General features: G+C 38.8%; 1 protein-coding gene across 1 annotated transcript; it reads left to right on the forward strand.

Annotated features, from left to right (window-relative positions):
• Positions 1-1,972: 1,972 nt before the first annotated feature.
• LOC111608059 (CD82 antigen-like) lies at positions 1,973-8,711 on the forward strand. The gene is made up of 8 exons (XM_023330408.1): positions 1,973-2,139; positions 3,177-3,255; positions 4,300-4,412; positions 4,490-4,564; positions 5,751-5,849; positions 5,929-6,126; positions 6,918-7,001; positions 7,681-8,711. Exons 1-8 carry the CDS (start codon positions 2,074-2,076, stop codon positions 8,140-8,142), a joined length of 1,176 nt encoding a protein of 391 aa, XP_023186176.1. The 5' UTR covers positions 1,973-2,073; the 3' UTR covers positions 8,143-8,711.
• The last annotated feature ends 11,399 nt before the right edge of the window (positions 8,712-20,110 follow it).

Here is a 20,110-nt window from a genome sequence, read left to right on the forward strand (position 1 = left end):
GGAGCGTTAACAGGTGTTAACAGGTGAGCTCTGTGAAACTAGTTGGCTGCAGGCTGATCAGTCTGGATAATTCACAGGGGGAAGAAGGGAGGGACGCCTGGATGGAGGCCGTCAGGAACCAGGCGAGTCGTTCTGGACACCAGCTTTAAACAGAGTTTATCCAGTTCTGGATAAATCCCAGCAGATTTAGGAAACTCAATTCACCCGTTAGACGGAGAGCTGGCAGCATCTCCTCTCTCAGAGGGGGCAGGAGAGAGTGGGGGGGGGGGGCTGCGCAACAAAATGCTTTATAAACTAAATGAAGGTTTTGTTACATCTGAATCCTCTTCCTGTTCCACTGCTGCTCATTTCTAGTGAAGCAGAACCAACAGATAACAGGAAATGATTGCACCATTCTGGGTTCTGGTTTTGGTTCTGTTCAACTCGGCTCCCTGTCAGCCCTCCCCAGTTAAACAGATTTATAACTCCATTGTTCCCAGTCATGTCTCCAGAGAAGAATCAGGGTTTCCTGATGGATTGTTGGCCTGCAGACATTTTTCCTGCTGAGAAACACGAAGAGTGTTTGCTGAGGCCTGAGGATCCAGATCTTCTCCTCTTTTGGGGTTAAAAATGTTAAAAAGCTTCTGGATGAAGGAAACTTTCCGTTTCTCTGCATTCATTCCCAACACGAAGATGACTCTGCAGCGCCCTCTGCTGGTTGACTTCGGTAAAGTCACTTTAATGTCTGGTTTATTATTTGCAGCCTGTGTTCATCTGAACCAGGAACAGAACCGAGCGGAGAGCCAGACTCTGATTGGCTGTTGATATTAAAGAATAAATGTCCAAAGTAAATATTTATCTTGCCAACTAAACATTTACCTGAGAGGTACTTAAATATTAAGCACTCAATTTTCAAATGTTTACTTTGAACCTAAATATTTTGCTGGTGAATTAAATATTTAGTTATGAATCAAACCTGAAAAACAACAAAAACAGGAAGTTTTCATGAAAGATGAGTTTTCTAGTGAAAATGTGACATTTTGCAGGGATGTCAGTGAAAACTGTCAAGTTGTAATATTCTGTGAAATTACATTTTCTGAAGAATAACTTTGTGAAACAAAATGTACTTTTAGGAGTTTTACCTCATCATGATTTTTTTCTTGGAGAAAAGACGAGCAAAAAGTCAAACAGCGCCGCCTGTTGGCCGCTTAGTTGAATAACTGGATGAAAAACAATGAAAACAAAAATCTGCTTTCATTTAAAATTGACAAGAAAACTCGAGCTTAATTCATTCACATAAAAATATTTTCATCATTAAACTACGAAGAACTGTTGATTTTCATTTAACTATAAACTTGTGATGATTAATCACATGATGATAATTACTTTAAACAAAACTCTAAACCCAGAAAGTTTTGAAAACATGAAGTTATTTAAACAACAAAAGCTTCATGAACTGGTTCAGGTTGGAAAACAGATCAGAAAACTGAAATAAAAACAGAACAGTTTGGTTAATAACTGATCGATCGGGAATACTCAGAACTTCTGCTTCCTTGTTCCGTCTCAGCGGTCCTGAACGCCGCAAGGGATGATGGGAAATGTAGCAAGTTTGTATTTTTCTTTTAGGAGTTTAACTCTGGGACGTCACACGGAATGAGACGAAGACGAGTTTCTGGGTTTCAGGTGGGATCAGAGGAAACACCTGGTGTTCGTTTCCATGGAAACCACCTGAGCGGTTTGATGTTTAACAGGTAATAAGGAAGTGACCTTTGATCTCAGCACAGACTTGGTTCCCAGAGGATTGGACGGGAAGCGAAGCGGTTTGTTGGAGAACCTCTCTGTTGCTGTGGACCTGTTGTCAGAAAACGACAAAAAACAACAAAAAACAACAAAAAACGACAGAAAACAACAAAAAACGACAGAAAAAACGACAGAAAAACAACAGAAAACAACAAAAAACGACAGAAAAACAACAGAAAACAACAAAAAACAACAGAAAACGACAGAAAACAACAAAAAACGACAGAAAAACAACAGAAAACAACAAAAAACGACAGAAAACGACAGAACGGCGTCGACCTGCTGCTGGTCAGGATGAAGCTGGACGTGAAAATCGAGATGCTGAAGTTTTGCTTCACAGTTTTAAACTCCGTCTTCCTGGTGAGTTTCTCCTGGATTTTCATCATTAACTTGTTTTAAGTCATTTAAATCAGGTTCTTCATGACGCCTAACTGGACATTTGGTTTTGTTTGTCATCTTTTTAAATATTTCTCAAATGTTTGGCTTATTCTTCAGAGTTTAATATTAACTTGTGATGTTTTCTGAAGAACATTTCCTGTTTCCAGATCCAGTTCTTTGCTTTCAGTCCTTCTGTTCCTCCTGGTTGTTTTGTTTGTTGCGACAGGAAGTGGCTCCTTGTAGCAACAGGAAATGGTCATGTTGAATCTTTTCTGTAAAGGAGTTCCCCAAGGCTCAGTCCTTGGACCTGGAAATAATTGATCATGATATGAAGCTGCCTCTTATGGGGTTTAATGGCTGTTTAAGCAGAGGCCTTCCAGGGAAGAGCTATGAGGTGCTATTAATAAAATAATTGATTGATTATTGATTTAGGGACGCCCAGGATTCAGATGTTTTTCTTGCTTCAACACACCTGAGCTGAAAGGTTATATTGTTTCAGACTTTTTCATCATTTTATGACTTGTTAAGAAAGAGATTTAACTGTTTTGATCGGATGATTGGAAGTACGGTGGCCCAGAAAGATCAACAAAATGCAAAAATCATAACACAACAACAAAATGTGCGTAAATTCAGTTTAGCATTAATTTAATTTAGCTATTAATTACGTTTTAGCGTACATTTTGTTTTAGTGTAGCCTAAATTTTGTTTTAAACAAAAAAATTCAGTTTTAGCATAAATTCCCTTTGAGTATACATTTCATTTTTGCCATATTCAAATTTTTGTTTTAGGATTATTTTGTTTTTAGCAAAACCTAACATAAGTTTTTGCATAAATTAAATTTTAGCATAAATCCCACCTTAACTTACGTTCTGGTCCATGTTAGCGTGTCCAGCTTGTCTCTGAAGGCCTTTGCTTCTCCAGCCTCAGCTGCTGTTGCTCCGATGCTTCGCTCACCTGTCACCTGTTTCACCAACATAAACATGATGCAGGTCTGAACTTCAGTTGGACTTTCTCTGCAGGTTCTAGGTCTGAGCGTTATGGGCTGTGGAATCTGGATCCTCTTCGACTCTGGAAGCTTCCTGAATGTCCTCTCCTCTGGTACCAAAATAAAAATAAATACTTTTATTTTAAGGAACAGCGTAACATTTATTCAGGGTGAGGAAAATCTCCCCAGAGGAAAAGATGAAAACTGAAATTTCCAGTAAAGTAAATGTAAATAAAGCAGATATTAATTCACAGTTTTTTTTCTAATGGCATCAGAGTTTATAGGAACTTTTAATTAATAATCCACCACTTCCTGTTTCTCTGGGTATAAATATGACTTAATATAAACCTATTTATTTTTGCCATTTGAAGTAAGGCAGATGGGTTTTTCTGCCATCCAATGAATTAAAGAAAAAGAAAAATTTCTGCTAAATTTTCAATAGTTTCAGTCAAACAGTTTGAATTCTGGTGGCTCAGAACTAATGCAAAAAAAAATTATGTTGTTTTGTATTTTTTATATTTTTTGTGTTTTTAAATATTTTTTGTATCTTTTAATTTTTTAAATGTTTTTTGTGTTTTTTTTTTTATTTTTTTGTTTTTTGTATTTTTATATTTTTAGTGTTTTCTAAAAATTTTGATGTTGTTTTTTATTTTTTATATTTTTTATGATTTTTTGTATTTTTTTATATTTTTTGTTTTTAAATATTTTTTAGTATTTTTTTTAGTGTTTTTGTATTTTTTATATTTTTTATGGTTTTTTGTATTTTTTTATATTTTTTGTGTTTTTAAATATTTTTTTGTATTTTTTAAATTTTTTTAGTGTTTTTGTATTTTTTATATTTTTTGTGTTTTTAAATATTTTTTTGTATTTAAATTTTTTATGTTTTTTTGTATTTTTATATTTTTTGTGTTTTAAAATATTTTTTTGTATCTTTTAATTTTTTTAAATGTTTTTTAAAAAAAAATTGTTTTTTGTATTTTTATATTTTTAGTGTTTTCTAAAAATGTTGATGTTGTTTTTGTATTTTTCATATTTTTTATGTTTTTTTGTATTTTTTATATGTTTTGTGTTTTTAAATATTTTTTTGTATTTTTTAATGTTTTTTTTGTGTTTTTGTATTTTTGTGTTTTTTATATTTTGTGTGTTTTTGCGTCCAGAGGAGCTGCAGGTGGTGGCAGCGGGTCTGTTTGTAATCGGTGGAGTGGTGGCGCTGGTCAGCCTGACTGGGTGTACTGGCGCGGCCCTGGAGAAACGCTTCCTGCTGCTGGTGGTGAGTTTCCCATGATTCCCTGCTGTGGGGAAAACAGCTGCTACCTGCTCAACACTCTGAGCGCTCTTCCTCCTCAGTACTTCTGCTTCCTCGTCGCCCTGGTCCTGGGTCAGCTGTACGTCACCGTCCTGCTGCTCCTGAACAGAAACAAGGTCAGGCCTCTTCACAGTGGCTCTATCGCGTAAAATCTACTTTTTTTTTCAAAATGTTTTAATGTTTTTCCCTCATCAAAAATAAACCTGGAGTTTTGCTTTGACTCTTTCATGTCTGAGAAATATTTTAATCTCCATGGCAACCATTCAGCTGTAAAACACTCCTGGGTGGACGTAGCCCCGCCTCCTCGCAGCTCCTCAGACTAGCCAGCAGGAATTAGCAAACATCTGCTGAGCTTGTTCTAGGAACTGCTGCAGAGCAACGCTGGTAAAAACGCTAAAGGGTTAATAAAGGAGCCATGTTGGGACAACATCCTGGAGGCGGAGCTTCAGAAAGAGCAGGGGTTTTTAAAGAGACAGAGGCCCAATTAAATCAGGAAGTAAATATTTTTTTTAAGTCATGTTTGATATATTTAGCATTTTTATAAAAGAGTTACTTGAATGTGCTATGAAATGGCATTAAGTGCCTGGAAAACACATAACACCGCCCCTTTAACTTCTTACCTGAAGAGGTCTGTTGGATTGATTCTAGAGGGAGATCATTTAAAGAGTTTCCAGGGTCAAAGGTCATTGTCATTTTCCTTTCATGTCCATCATTGGAGTCCATCAAAACAGTTGAAAACTGTTGAAGCTGCATAAAACAGCTAAACAAGCCCGAGGCTCAAATGTTAGCTCAAAAGTCTAACCCTGAGATTAGGAGGATGTCATGAGGAGACCTAGCAGACCAGCACCTTATCCTGGGATGTAAAAGTGTGTCGTGGATTTACTCTGCTGTGCACAGAAATAATTGGCAGAACATCCAAACGTGATCTTGGTAACGGTTGTGAAAATAGTGACTAGTGAACAGAAGAAGGAAAAAGTAAAATTTTTCTACACGTAATCAGTTTGTTTCACTTGAAAGACAAGAATGTAAATGTCGATATTGTTGGGCTGCTTAGGCTGCGTTCACACCAGCACTGTTTAATCCGCTGTAATCCAATCCAGTACAGCCCGGTTTGTTTGTGGAGGTATGAATGAATAATCAAACTCTGAAGCGGACCACAAAGCTAATAATGGTTCATTGGTTCAGTTGAACTCTGGTGTGGTTTGAATGCATGTGTGAATGTTTCAGGCCGTTTTCGTGTGTTATTGTGTTTAATTCAGTCTTTCTCGAAGATCGCAGCTTAGCGTTTTTTTCCCTCACCAGATCGATGGTAGTCTGGCTCAAACCGTGAATGATATGATACGTCAGTATGGAAATAGCAGCAGCAGGGCCGACAGAATCATGGATAACATTCAGCATTTTGTGAGTTTCTCCAACATCACCTCTGTCCTAGCTCAAATAAAGATGCCTGGTTAATATGTGTCTTTATTCTGGCTCACAGACTAATTGCTGCGGAATAAATGGACCGGACGACTGGCTCAAGAACTCCTTCATTCAAACTCTGAACCTGACAAGTCAGAACGTGCTGCCGTGTTCCTGTTTCCAGTCCTTTCAGCCTAGCATAAACTCGTCCTGGTGCTTGGAAACCAATAGCACCGATGAAAGGCTGCTTGGAACAGGAACTGGGATTTTTAATGAGGTACAGTCGACTAAAACGAACAGCAGAAATCTGGATCCATAGACGTGTTGCAGCGTGACGTCATGTGTGCACGATCCCGCTGCAGGGCGAAAAGCTGCCAACGTCTGATACGTAAAAGAAAAAGAGGCGCAGTTTTGGTCAGGAAAGTTTTAATTAAGAAAAAATAGCGAGGGAGAGGGAAGTAGGTCAGTTATGCTAGCTTGACTTTGACAACCTTAACATGTAGATGTGCTGTGGAATTTGGAGTTTCGGTTCAGTTAAAAAAAAGCGTTTCTCACATCAACTCTGACAAATGATCAGTAGAGCAGGGCTTCAAATTAGCTTAGCTAATAGCAGCAGTAGCTAATCTATCACAGCGATCACTTATCAATAATCACAAAATAAACATCAAACATAAAAACATAAAACTGTAACGGACTGAATGTTCTGCTCTTTGTGTGGGAAATGTTTGCATATTTTTTGTTGCTGAATCCTGACACAGTGGCGTTGTCAGTCGGTTTCTATGGCAACGAGTTTGCGTGAAGCGTAGCCGACACAGTGAGCGAGAAAAAAGAAGAGTAGGAATAGGTTGGAGTTTTTCTGCGTTATTTCTCCTGTGGCTCCCTGCACTGAATTAATACACCTCCAGGTTTCAGTTAGTTAACGGATGGAACGCAAAAGAATCGGCGTTTTGCCCTTCGATGTGCTAATTTGCAACATTTCCGGATGTAAACAACATGCAACGCGTCTACACTGAGAATCCTCACCTGATAATGAACTGATTCATTGCAATGATGTGTTTAATGCCACAGAGCTGCATTGAGAAGATCAACCAATGGCTGCAGGAGAACGTCATAACCATCGTTGCCATGGCTGCATTCCTCGTTTTAATCCAGGTAAGAATAATCTGAAAGGTTTAACCTCCACTCATTCCTCTTTCACTGGGCATAAAACGAGGAGGGAGTATAAAAACTACAAATTATATTATCAGTAATTAGATACCATCTAGTGGTCGGAGTGTGAACTACACCTGGTTTATTAAAGAGGAAACATGCAGCAGGCAGGTTAACTCAGTAAATAATCTTAACCCTTAACTAGATTCTGCGGTAAAATATACATCTAGGCTGAGAAATGTCTTCTACATATCATACATCAAAATAGAGAACATGTGATCAAAATTCTAAAATTTATTTCTAATTTGGGATTTAAAGCTTTTAGTGACACTCGCAACTAAGCAATGGAAATGAGCAAAATGTAGGTATGTTTGTAGAAATAGGAAATTGTGAGTCTATATTTTCATTATGCAATACATAAAATTAAAATATGAGTATTGATTAATTAACATAAGTACATACGGTAATAGAATATTCATTATGAAACGGGATGGAAGCCCATTTCCACCATGAAAAAGTCTTAAAGTCATAATTATCATAAACAGCAAAATCACAAGTAATAACATTTTTTGTACAATTTGATATAATTTCAGTCATTAAGGTTTTAAGGACGGATTTCTGCATTTCAGTTGTAATGCCTGTGGCTGCCTGAAGGGGGTGCTAACGGCCCTTTGCTCTGCAGATCATCGGCCTTTTCATCGCTGGATCTCTGTTCCGCATGTTTGGAGAAAAAGACGCTTTAAAGAAAAACAAGCGGCTCGTTGGTGAAGACGACGCCGACTCAGACTCCGAGCCCGAGCCTGAGCCCGACCCGGACGGCGGAGAGCAGAACCACGCCTTCATAGACCCGGATGAAGGCGCTGCAGAACCAAACTACAGGACAGCTGGAGACGCCAACAACATGGCTGACCAGTACAACCAGAACCAGGAGCCATTTCATTACAACCAGAACCTAGAGTACCAGAACCAGAACCAGAACCAAGGGTACACGCCTGCTGGAGATGCCAACAACATGACGTATGACCAGTACAATTACAACCAGAACCAGGGCTTCCAGGGCCAGAACCAGGGCTTCCAGGAGCCACTTAATTTCAACCAGAACCAGGGTTACCATGGTTACCAGGAGGCTAGTCAGCATTATTAAACAGACTCAATGTTGTAAACATAGCTAAAATAGCTAATTCAAAATGAGCTATTTTGTATAAAATCTTGTTTTTTTCCTGTAAATGTTTTCTATTTTTACAAAGTTTCCTGTACTGAACTAGTTTGGCTGCTTGAAGAGTTTAAAGAGAAAAACTGTTTTAGGTTAATAATCAGAAACAAAACCACAGAAGATCCGCTGGACGCCGGAGACCACAGCGCCGTTTCATCTGTAACCATCAATCAAACTATGGCCTTGTCACGTTTATTTACTTTGAACTCACGTTTAATCTCGAGAGATTTTGCGAGATTTCCCGTCTGACATCTGAAGGTTGGTGATTGGAATCTGTTCATGGTTAGTTTGTTGTGTATCGTGTATTTTCTCTCAGATTTTGAAAATAATCGTCAATTTTAAAATCCCGCTGTGTGAACCAGGCTTTAGCAGTGAGCTGTAGTGTTTTCTTTTATTGTTGTTAAAAATTACACTTGCACTGGTGTAAATTTGAATGACTAGATGAAAATATCTTTTATATTTGACCATGTTGTAGAAATAAAGTATCACATTGATATTTATCAGTTTCCTACATTCTTAACTTATTGTTGATTATTATTCTGAGAACTCAGTAACATTATGACTGTCTTTATATAGATCAATATTGTTAATTAGTAGCTTATAATTAAAGGAAAATTTAGCAAATTTATTTAAAAAGTGTTTCTGTATCCAGGAAGCAGCAGCAGAACCAGAAGTTGAAAATCTGCCTGTTGGGTTTAATGTGACCAAGAGACTCTTGTTTATCTTAACATTTTTATTAAATGATTTATTCAGTATTCAATAAATAGAAAAACATTTTCAGGCATCTTGTAGAAAAGTTACAAAAGTACACAAAGACAGCCCCACAGAGACAGTGCAGAAAATCTCAACAGTTAAAAACAATTTTAAAATAAAATAGTTTCATACAGTAAAGGAAAGAAAATGTGACTCCATAAAATAACAAAGCTGGATAATCCAGAAGATAAATAAACAATAATTCAAGCGTCTCTTTCTGAGTGCAAACAGAAAACTAGACATGTCCATCCGTTTCTTAGACCCTTCTCCCACTGGGTCAGGAGGGGGCGCTGCGCCTCTCCGGCTGTCAACAGGCGAGAGGCGGGGTCACCTGGACAGGTGGTCAGTCTGATCATTTAAATTAAAACTCAGATCTGAGTGAATTTACAGGATTTGTTTGGAAGATCAGTCCAGCTGACCTGAAGGATCCTGTGTTCACAGAGCAGATCCAGTTTTCTGCTCTGCCACCGCCATCACCTGCTTCCTCCAGCAGGTGATGCACTGCATGAGCTTCACCAGGACCAAGAAGTCCGGGTGGCCCGGGGCCGGACTGCTGGTGAACAACGGGACTGGACAGGCGTCCACACTCTGAAATCAATCAATCAATCAGTCAATCAAATGTCTGCTTTCTTACAAAATCTGTGAAAAACACCTTATCCTTCCTCCGTTTCTAATTTGATCCTTCCCTTCATCATCGTTTCGCAGAAACTCACCAGGTGTTGCAGCAGCTCTCCGTTGAACGTCATCATGTGTTTCGCCAAAGTTTCCGTTTTGTCACGTTTGTTTTCGTCAACGTAACGTTGGACTTCCACTGTGCAGCTTTGCTTCTGACAGAGTCTGTCGGCCGACTGCAATGAAAACATTTTAGGAGAAAATTCATAGAAAACCTGAATGACTCAAAACTAGTGGACACACTTCTGCTAACATGCTAATAGTGATGCTAACTATTCATTTAGCAATTTTTGCTAAGTGAAAACTTTTAGCGCAGTTAGCTTCCCCTAAATTAATGTGCAAACTTTCAACTGAATAAATTTTAACCTCTGGTTTGAAGTTTGAGTTAGCAGAACTAATGTTAATGATTATCTTTTTAGGGTTAGCATAAACATTTAGTTAGCACCACCTAAAGTTCTCCAAGCTCTCTTGTTGATGTCAGAGGTCAAATCACTGTTCCAGCACCGTCTCTGAATGCGTAGCATCATGTTGGACCTTGAAGAAGACGAGCTACAGCAGCAGACGACCTCACCGCTAACAACAGGAAACCGAGGCTAATATTCACACACAGTCACTGAACCTGCAGGTTGGAAACATGTTGCCTGGTCTGATAAGTCAGGAGTTGGTGAACAAATGGATTCATCCTGATCCAGGCTGGTAGAGGAGGTATAATGCTATGGGAGAAGCCAGGACCCTGACTCAGCATGTTTTGTCTCCTAGCTGAGCCTGCTGTTGGTCATCTACATCCCTTCAGGACCACAGTGTGCCGTTCCTCTGGTAACCACGCTAAATCAGCTACATAAAGACAGTTGGTCATGAATTTGAAACAAAGCAGAGACCAACTTCAGCACCTTCTGACAGATTGGCGCCAAAGAGAAGTTTCCAGATTTAATGTTATTTTCTCATCGTTTCATCCTCAGAAACCACAACTAAGAAATGACAAACAGCAGATCTCAGACCAGCAAACATATAAACTGTGGCAGGAACTCATAGAAGCAAAGATAGTCAGCGTGCGACTAAATGGACATCTGGTTGTTTGTTGACACCAAAGTGCGTCACAATAATTATAACTACCATCTTCATAGCTGATCATTTTTCACTCAGCAGCCAGTAGAGGAATCATGACCTCTGCTAAACCAGCCATGTCTTATGACAACAGACACATTTACAGGAAATCCTGGCATGAAGGTGAGACACAGTCCTGAATCCAGCGACTGTTTCCAGCTTACCTTGCTCCATGGGAGCGGAGTCTCTTCACAGTCCAGAGACGGCAGGCCTTTAAAGTGTTTCTGTGAAAAACAGGACAGAATGAAACGGAGTGAGATTAAACCCGCCGGCGTGTTTCTGCTGAACGGAGACCAGAGATGGAGCCTCACCGACTCCTTCAGCAAGTGGCTGTAATTCTGCAGCTCCGCATCCAGGCTCCCGGCCAGGCTTCGCACATCAGAGGTCACTGACGGCGTCCAGCTCGTTGGCATCGCCCGGCACATTACAAGCTCCGCCCACAAGGCCAGGTACAGGAAGCAAACGAGACGGCAAGTCACTGCAAGAGAAGCAGGCTTAGTTAGACCTTAAAGAAACAAGATGTTTGCTGCGTTATGATGAGAATCTCAGCGTTTCAAAGACCATGCCAGCTGCTGCGCACAGAGGGAGGAGCTGCGTAAACACCTCCAAACTGTGCAGGCTAGGCTAGGCTGGCTGCTAAGAAACTTTTTTTTATTATAAACTTTATTAACAAATAAAGAATATGTAATTGCAGACAGTAATATGCTCGAGGTGCTGCGGTCACAAATCCACAGGATTCCATGAGAAAAAGAAAAAATAACAGTTTACAAATCAAATTCATCACTAAAGGTTAAAAGTTTCATAGCTTTAGAGTTGGTGCACATTTTTAAAGAGTCCATAAAACATCTTACAGAAACTCTAAAAACAGGTTGGTTGGTTTTTAGCACATTTACAGGCAAGTCTGTGAAACTTGGCCAGCAGAATAAGAAAGTTTATAATATATTCTGTTATTGGAAATACCAAAGAAAACATGTTTAACATTCAAAGGAATAAATATATCACATTTCTGACTAAAGAAAATATTGAAGTCTCACCAAAACGTTTTGCTGAAATTCCCAAAAACGGCGGTTAATGTTTCTGGTTCCATGTGACAAAAGGAACAAAGAGGATCAATATTTTAATATATTTATTCAATACTGAATTTACACCTGTGGAAACGTTAAGAGACACTTCCTGGACTTTATTTGAGACAACAATAAAATAAACAACCATGTTTGTTCCCAATCAATATCTGAATAAAGGTTGTTCCAATAAAGATTGAAGCAGTTTGCTAATAATATTCCTCTGGATTATTTCTCTAATATGTTTATTTCTGGTTTTATTACTAATGAGCGGATCTGAATTACCAATAAATAACTCTGGAGATCTGGGATATTTAATCTGGGCTCCACCTGAGGCTGATATCAGAAATTTCTAACCTGCTGGAAAAACATTGAAAACAACAGAAAATTCTTTAGGGGAAAATTATATTTACAAAGAAATTCATCATAATTAAACAGCTGACCTTCCTCATTAAACAATCGTTTTACAGATAGATGATCATTTTCCACCCAGTTCTTAAGAAATAGGGATTTATGCTTGAAGCAAATATTTTGGTTCTTCCAAATAAAACATTATGAGGGAAAAGTTCTGTTTCTAAAGCAACCAGGATAAAAGTCGTTTCTGGAAGCTGGATAAATGAACAGGGAGATTTTCTATTCTGTAGTTACATCTTCATAAAAAGTCTGGGCCACCAAGGATTTAAAGACGTGAAGGAATCCAAACTTTTCTAATATCTTTGGATCCATCAAACTTTAAATGTAGGGAATTAAAGTCCAGAACATTGAAACCAGCAGAACTTCATCTATTGATCAGAACATTCTTCCTAATAACAATTGGCTTTTTTCCAAATGAAATCAAAGAGTCTTTGATCAGTTTTAGTGCAAAGGCTGTTTGGGACATTAAGTTCTGAACTGGCAGCAGGACTGGACCAGTGATGGTCGGGTCTCTGGAACCACAGATTAAATCTTTGTTGGCTGGAGGGAATAATTGGATCAAAGTTTTTCATTCTTGCTGTTTGCTCTTTAACTTTAGTTACTCCAAGATATTTAACTTCAGACTTCACAGGAATTCCTGACAAAGATCATTGATCACAACTATTGATTGGAAGAAGTTCACATTTAGATCCGTTCAGTTTCAGACCAGAAGCTACAGAAAATGGATTTAAAAGTTTAAGTGCAAAATCAATTTGAAACTTTTCTTATAAGAACAAAGTCGTATCATCAGCGAGTTGATTCAAGAGTTTAGTTTTTCCTGCAGCTGAGATCAATATTTAATAACAGTAGATAGAATTTGTAATATTTAATATCAGTAGATATAATTTGCAATATTTAATAACAGTAGATATAATTTGTAATATTTAATAACAGTAGATATAATTTGCAATATTTAATAACAGTAGATATAATTTGTAATATTTAATATCAGTAGATATAATTTGCAATATTTAATAACAGTAGATATAATTTGTAATATTTAATAACAGTAGATATAATTTGTAATATTTAATAACAGTAAATATAATTTGCTTAGGGAGAAGAAACAAAAAGGAGATCCAGGGAATCCCTCATGAATCCACCTTCTGTTTTAAATCTTTAGGTTTTTTCCATCAGGTCATTTTATTGAGTTATTTCCAGAAGCATAAAGAGAGCAGATTGATTTTTTGAAAATTCTCTCAAATCTGAGGGTTTTGAAGATGAACTCATGATCTATGGAGTCAAATGTGTTTAAAAAATAAATCAAGCTGTGAGCTGAAACCATTTCTGGATGGTCTAAGATATCAAGAACCAGTTTTATTTTATTAATAAAATGCCTTCCAGCCATAAAGCATCTCTGAGATTCCTCTATAAAACCACTAAGAACTGTTTTCATTTTTTCCCCCAAACTGGCTAAAATGTTGTAATCACTGTTAAGTAAAGAAATATGACACCAATTATCCAAAATGAATGCATCCTTCTGAGGTTCAGAGTAATTAAACGTTGAGACAGTTTTCCATTATTAATACTTTCAATAAACACAGAATGTAAACATGGAGTCAGTTTTCTGACAGCATCTTATAAAGTTCTGGTGTAAGTCCATCTGTACCTGGGGATTTATTTAAGATTATTAATAGCTTCTTTAATTTCATCAGGTCTGATTGGAGAGTCACATAATATTTTGTTTTGGTCACCAGTTGTTTCTGTGCCATTTGTAACTTGGTTCTCTGTTGTTCAGACAGAATTAGAGGAAAATGAAATCAACTCAGAGACCAAGCAGGTTTCCTCCTTTATGCTCCAGCTTTACTTAAGATCTGAATTAACTCATATTTTAAAAGCTCCCAGTAACGTCCAGAGTTATTTTCAGATTGTGCTGGTTTTAAGAGCTCTGCAATTTTGTTTTTGATTGTTGAACAGACAAATTTGTCGTTAAGAAGTGAGTTATTCATCTTCCAATATGCAGGTTTATGATCAGTAAGGGCTGCTTGAATAATCTCAGCTTTGCAATTTGAATATTGTAAGGAGTCGGATATTAGCCAAAAATCGATTCTTGAGTGTTGAGAACCAGTTTTGTTTTTCCATGTAACATTTTTCGTGTTTGGATTATTTAGCCTCCAAATATCTATTAAACTTTGTTCATTCATAAAGTCTGAGAATTTATTCTTGGCCATCGGTCAACCTCATCATTCACAGTACTGTCGAAATCTCCTCCTAAAATTATCTTATTATTAAATTTATTAACAACAGCGTCAATACTGGAGTTCAACGTTTCAAACAGCCTGATATTTTCCTTGGTGTCGTTATAACCATGATCACATGTCATAACTGAGAATATAATGTCCAGCTGGGTGAAGATGATGATGCTGCTATTAAATTTGTGTTTCAAAGTTAATGTACCTGCTGTACAGTGAGTTCCTGGGCCATCCGCAGCTCTTCTCCCCACTGAGCTTTAAAAGTTTATAGCCACTATCAACTCAACGAGTCTCTTGGTTCAAACAAAAATCAGAACCAGAATATTTTGCAAATAGAAATAAAGCTTTTGTTTAGTGATATCCCTCAGTCCTCCAGCATTAACTGAGAAGAACTTTAACATAGTAAAAAACAAACAAGATGATTGTCTGAGTTTTAGTCGAACTTAACTGGGAACATAGAACTTTTCCTCCTTAATAGGTTGAATTTGATTGAAACAGTTATTCAATTTCCTTGCCGTCCACAAAACCTCGTCCTCCTACAAAGTAAGCGATCTTCTTATCCTTGCGGGTTTGTTGGATTATTGGGCGGCTCCGTTTCTCTCGGTCTGCCGCAGAAAGATCTTCTCTGAACAGATTTCTTTGCTTCAAGTAGCCAGAATTCTTTGCCATCTTCGAGATCAAGTTGCGGAAATGCTGCATAGAGAAATGGATGATGGTATCTCAAGGCTGTGCTTTGGTTGGATGTTTCCTGTCCAGCCGATAGACTGAATCAATCACCTCCAGAAGCTTCTCTGTGTAGTTTGGGATTATATTCTGACAGACCTCCACCACCATGAGCCTCACATCTTCCGTCCCTTCGGGCCTCAGATTCCACCGCCTCTTCCCGCCTGTTAGCTCCAGGACTCTGTTTTCCAATTCTTCAATCTTTTCCTGAGCTCTGCTGACTCGGCTGACCGAGGTGAGCTCTGTGCTTTTAATATCTTGTATGTCAGCAGAGAGAAAACTGATAGACTTCAGGTCATCGATGGATTTCCCAATAGATGCCCTTTGCTCCTCGATAGCTAGCTTTAGCACCGCCATCAGGTTCTCTGCTTTAGTTTGACCCATTTGACCTTTCTTGGTAGACGTGACTTTGTAGGACTAATTACCAGATGACCTTCAGTTTTTGTTGTAAAGGTTGAAGACATTACAAATATATCTTTCAACAGGAGAAGAATAAAGCTGGAGAAAAGTTCCGAACAACGTCTAAACGCTATCCGCCATCTTGGCTCTGTTGCTAAGAAACGACAGAAGTGGGTTACCTGTCTGTGACGTCATAACTTGGTTTTTTTTTACGCTGGAAAAAATTATAACAATTCTAGTTATAATTACAGCTGAAAAGATTAATGTGACTAACTGATTATTGGAATAATTGTCACTAAATTAGTGACAGAATAAGACACTCAGAGCAGAAACTGAACAAAAAGATCAACATTTTACATTTAAGGTCTGAAAATCTCCTCCATAGTTTCAGCTTCATCTGGTTCAGATTCAGTAAAAAGAACAAATTTATTAAACATCTTTTTTTTTTATCTAACTATGATCCAGTTAATCAAAAGGAGCAGCAGGTCAGTCCAGCTTTTCCTGCTTCAGGTATGTTTTTAAAGGAATGTTGTTATGACATGTTTACTTTATTATTTATGCTGTAAATAACTCCTATATAATCAGTTTCTTAGCTGATAAACTTCTCTATTTTCATGTTCCTGTGCAAATTTTGATATTTTTGTGTAAATTTATTTTATTTTTACTAAATTTGTCCAAAGTTTTTATGCTGTTTTTAACATGATCAGTTTTTGATTGTCTGTAGAAAACAACAAAAAGTCTCAAAAAAAAATTTACCTTAAGATGAAATGAATAAATAAATTCTGAATATTTTTTTGCACCTAAATATAATTAAAAATTTGCTACATTAATGTATTTTTTGTGTTTAAACATGTAAAATTCACAGTCATGAGTTTTTTTTCACGGGTTTTGATGAAAATGTGATTTTTTTGAGTGTCGTGTTTCGGGCTGAACATTAAGAGCAGATGGTGAAACTTTTCTGGGTTCTTCTGGGCCAGATGCTGCAGTGACTCATGGTCACAGTAACTCAGAGATGGATTCCCAGCAGAACCGACGAGTTGCTGCTGAAAACATCCATCACTCTGGATCGGCTGCTTCTGCCTGAATGACAGAAACGGCTCCACAACGTGACGCCATCCGTTTCCATCTGCATCCAATAAGTCAGATAGCAGGAAAAAATATTTGTTTTGTCATTTGACTCCAAAGTGAAACAAGCTTTATGGAAACTGTTCCACCCAGATCAATTCACAGGAATCCAATTCTTCACTTCTGAAGAATGTTGATGATTTTCTCACCATAATAATTGTTTAAAAATACTATTTCAATCCAAACAAACATTCTACTGATCAGCATCTCTACGCTGTACATCCTCAACTCTGAGCTCTTTTTGCATGAATTCCTGCATCAATGCGGCTCGAAGGAGATCAGCTGAGGTTCTGCTGAGGTTCAGCTGAGGTTCTGCTGAGGTTCAGCTGAGGTTCTGCTGAGGTTCAGCTGAGGTTCTGCTGAGGTTCAGCTGAGGTTCTGCTGAGGTTCAGCTGAGGTTCTGCTGAGGTTCTGAGGTTCAGCTGAGGTTCAGTTAGTTCTGATATCGCCTCCTGCTGCCTGTGCACCTTTTCTACCACACTTTTTCCTTCCACTAAACCTTCTAATAACAAGCTTCCTTAGTGTCACTATTTACTGGATGACACTTCATGACAACAGTCATTAAAACTCCTCCATGTCCCTGACAGGAGTCGTGTCATTCTTATCACAAACCGTCAAATAAAGTGTTATTTTTTATTTTCATTTTTTAAACTGTTTTTATGCAAGGCAAAAAATAAATAAACAATAAAATGTGATTTAATTTAAAATTTAAATCCATCCATTTTCTAACACTTTGTCCCTCATGGGGTCAGGAGGAGCTGCTGCCTCTCCGGCTAACATTTTGGCGAGAGGCGGGGTCACCTGGACAGGTCGCCAGTTTGTCGCCGGGCAACACAGAGACAGACGGGACACACACACACACACACACCCCCCCCCCCACACACACACACACACACACACACACACACACACACACACACACACACACACACACACACACACACACACACACACCTAGGGAGAATTTAGAGAGACCAATTTACCTGACAGTCATGTTTCTGGACTGTGGGAGGAAGCTGGAGAACCCAGAGAGAACCCACCATGCACAGGGAGAACCTGCAGACTCCATGCAGAAAGACCCCGGGCTGGGAATCGAACCCAGAACCTTCTTGCTGCAAGGCAACAGTGCTGCTAACTGTGCCACTGTGCAGCCCTATATTTAAATTCAATTAAATCTAATAATTCTTTGGTTTTTGTTTGTTTTTTACACAGAAAAAAACACAGAAACACAGAGACACTGAAACACTGAGACACAGAGACACAGAGACACAGAAACACTGAAACACTGAAACACTGAAACACTGAAACACAAAGACACTGAAACACTGAAACACAGAGACACAGAGACACAGAGACACTGAAACACAAAGACACTGAAACACTGAAACACAGAGACACTGAAACACAGAGACACTGAAACACAGAAACACCGAGACACCGAGACACAAAAACACTGAAACACTGAAACACTGAAACACAAAGACACTGAAACACTGAAACACTGAAACACTGAAACACCGAGACACCGAAACACCGAAACACAGAGACACAGAAACACTGAAACACAGAAACACCGAGACACCGAGACACAAAAACACTGAAACACTGAAACACTGAAACACAAAGACACTGAAACACTGAAACACTGAAACACCGAGACACAGAGACACAGAGACACTGAAACACTGAAACACTGAAACACAAAGACACTGAAACACTGAAACACTGAAACACTGACACAGAGACACAGAGACACAGAGACACTGAGACACTGAAACACTGAAACACTGAAACACCGAGACACCGAAACACCGAAACACAGAGACACAGAAACACTGAAACACTGAAACACAGAAACACTGAAACACCGAGACACAGAGACACTGAAACACTGAAACACTGAAACACTGAACACTGAAACACCGAGACACAGAGACACTGAAACACTGAAACACTGAAACACAGAAACACAAAGACACTGAAACACTGAAACACAGAGACACTGAAACACAGAGACACAGAGACACTGAAACACTGAAACACAGAAACACAAAGACACTGAAACACTGAAACACCGAGACACAGAGACACAGAGACACTGAGACACTGAAACACTGAAACACTGAAACACCGAGACACCGAAACACCGAAACACAGAGACACAGAGACACAGAAACACTGAAACATTGAAACACAGAAACACCGAGACACCGAGACACAAAGACACTGAAACACTGAAAGACAGAGACACAAAGACACTGAAACACTGAAACACTGAGACACTGAAACACTGAAACACTGAGACACTGAAACACCGAGACACCGAAACACCGAAACACAGAGACACAGAGACACAGAAACACTGAAACACTGAAACACAGAAACACCGAGACACAAAGACACAGAGACACTGAAACACTGAAACACAGAAACACAAAGACACAGAGACACTGAAACACTGAAACACTGAAACACCGAAACACCGAAACACAGAGACACAGAGACACAGAGACACTGAGACACTGAAACACTGAAACACCGAAACACAGAGACACAGAGACACAGAAACACTGAAACACTGAAACACTGAAACACCGAGACACCGAAACACCGAAACACAGAGACACAGAGACACAGAAACACTGAAACACTGAAACACAGAAACACCGAGACACCGAGACACAAAGACACTGAAACACTGAAAGACAGAGACACAAAGACACAGAAACACTGAAACACTGAAACACAGAAACACAAAGACACTGAAACACTGAAACACCGAGACACAGAGACACTGAAACACTGAAACACTGAAACACAGAAACACAAAGACACTGAAACACTGAAACACAGAGACACTGAGACACAGAGACACTGAAACACTGACACAGAGACACAGAGACACAGAGACACTGAGACACTGAAACACTGAAACACTGAAACACCGAGACACAGAGACACTGAAACACTGAAACACTGAAACACTGAAACACTGAAACACCGAGACACAGAGACACTGAAACACTGAAACACAGAGACACTGAAACACAGAGACACAGAGACACTGAAACACTGAAACACAGAAACACAAAGACACTGAAACACTGAAACACCGAGACACAGAGACACAGAGACACTGAAACACTGAAACACTGACACAGAGACACAGAGACACAGAGACACTGAGACACTGAAACACCGAGACACCGAAACACCGAAACACAGAGACACAGAGACACAGAAACACTGAAACACTGAAACACAGAAACACCGAGACACCGAGACACAAAGACACTGAAACACTGAAAGACAGAGACACAAAGACACTGAAACACTGAAACACTGAGACACTGAAACACCGAGACACCGAAACACCGAAACACAGAGACACAGAGACACAGAAACACTGAAACACCG

Source organism: Xiphophorus maculatus, chromosome 3 (assembly GCF_002775205.1).
Source record: "Xiphophorus maculatus strain JP 163 A chromosome 3, X_maculatus-5.0-male, whole genome shotgun sequence".
Lineage (NCBI taxonomy): Eukaryota > Metazoa > Chordata > Actinopteri > Cyprinodontiformes > Poeciliidae > Xiphophorus > Xiphophorus maculatus.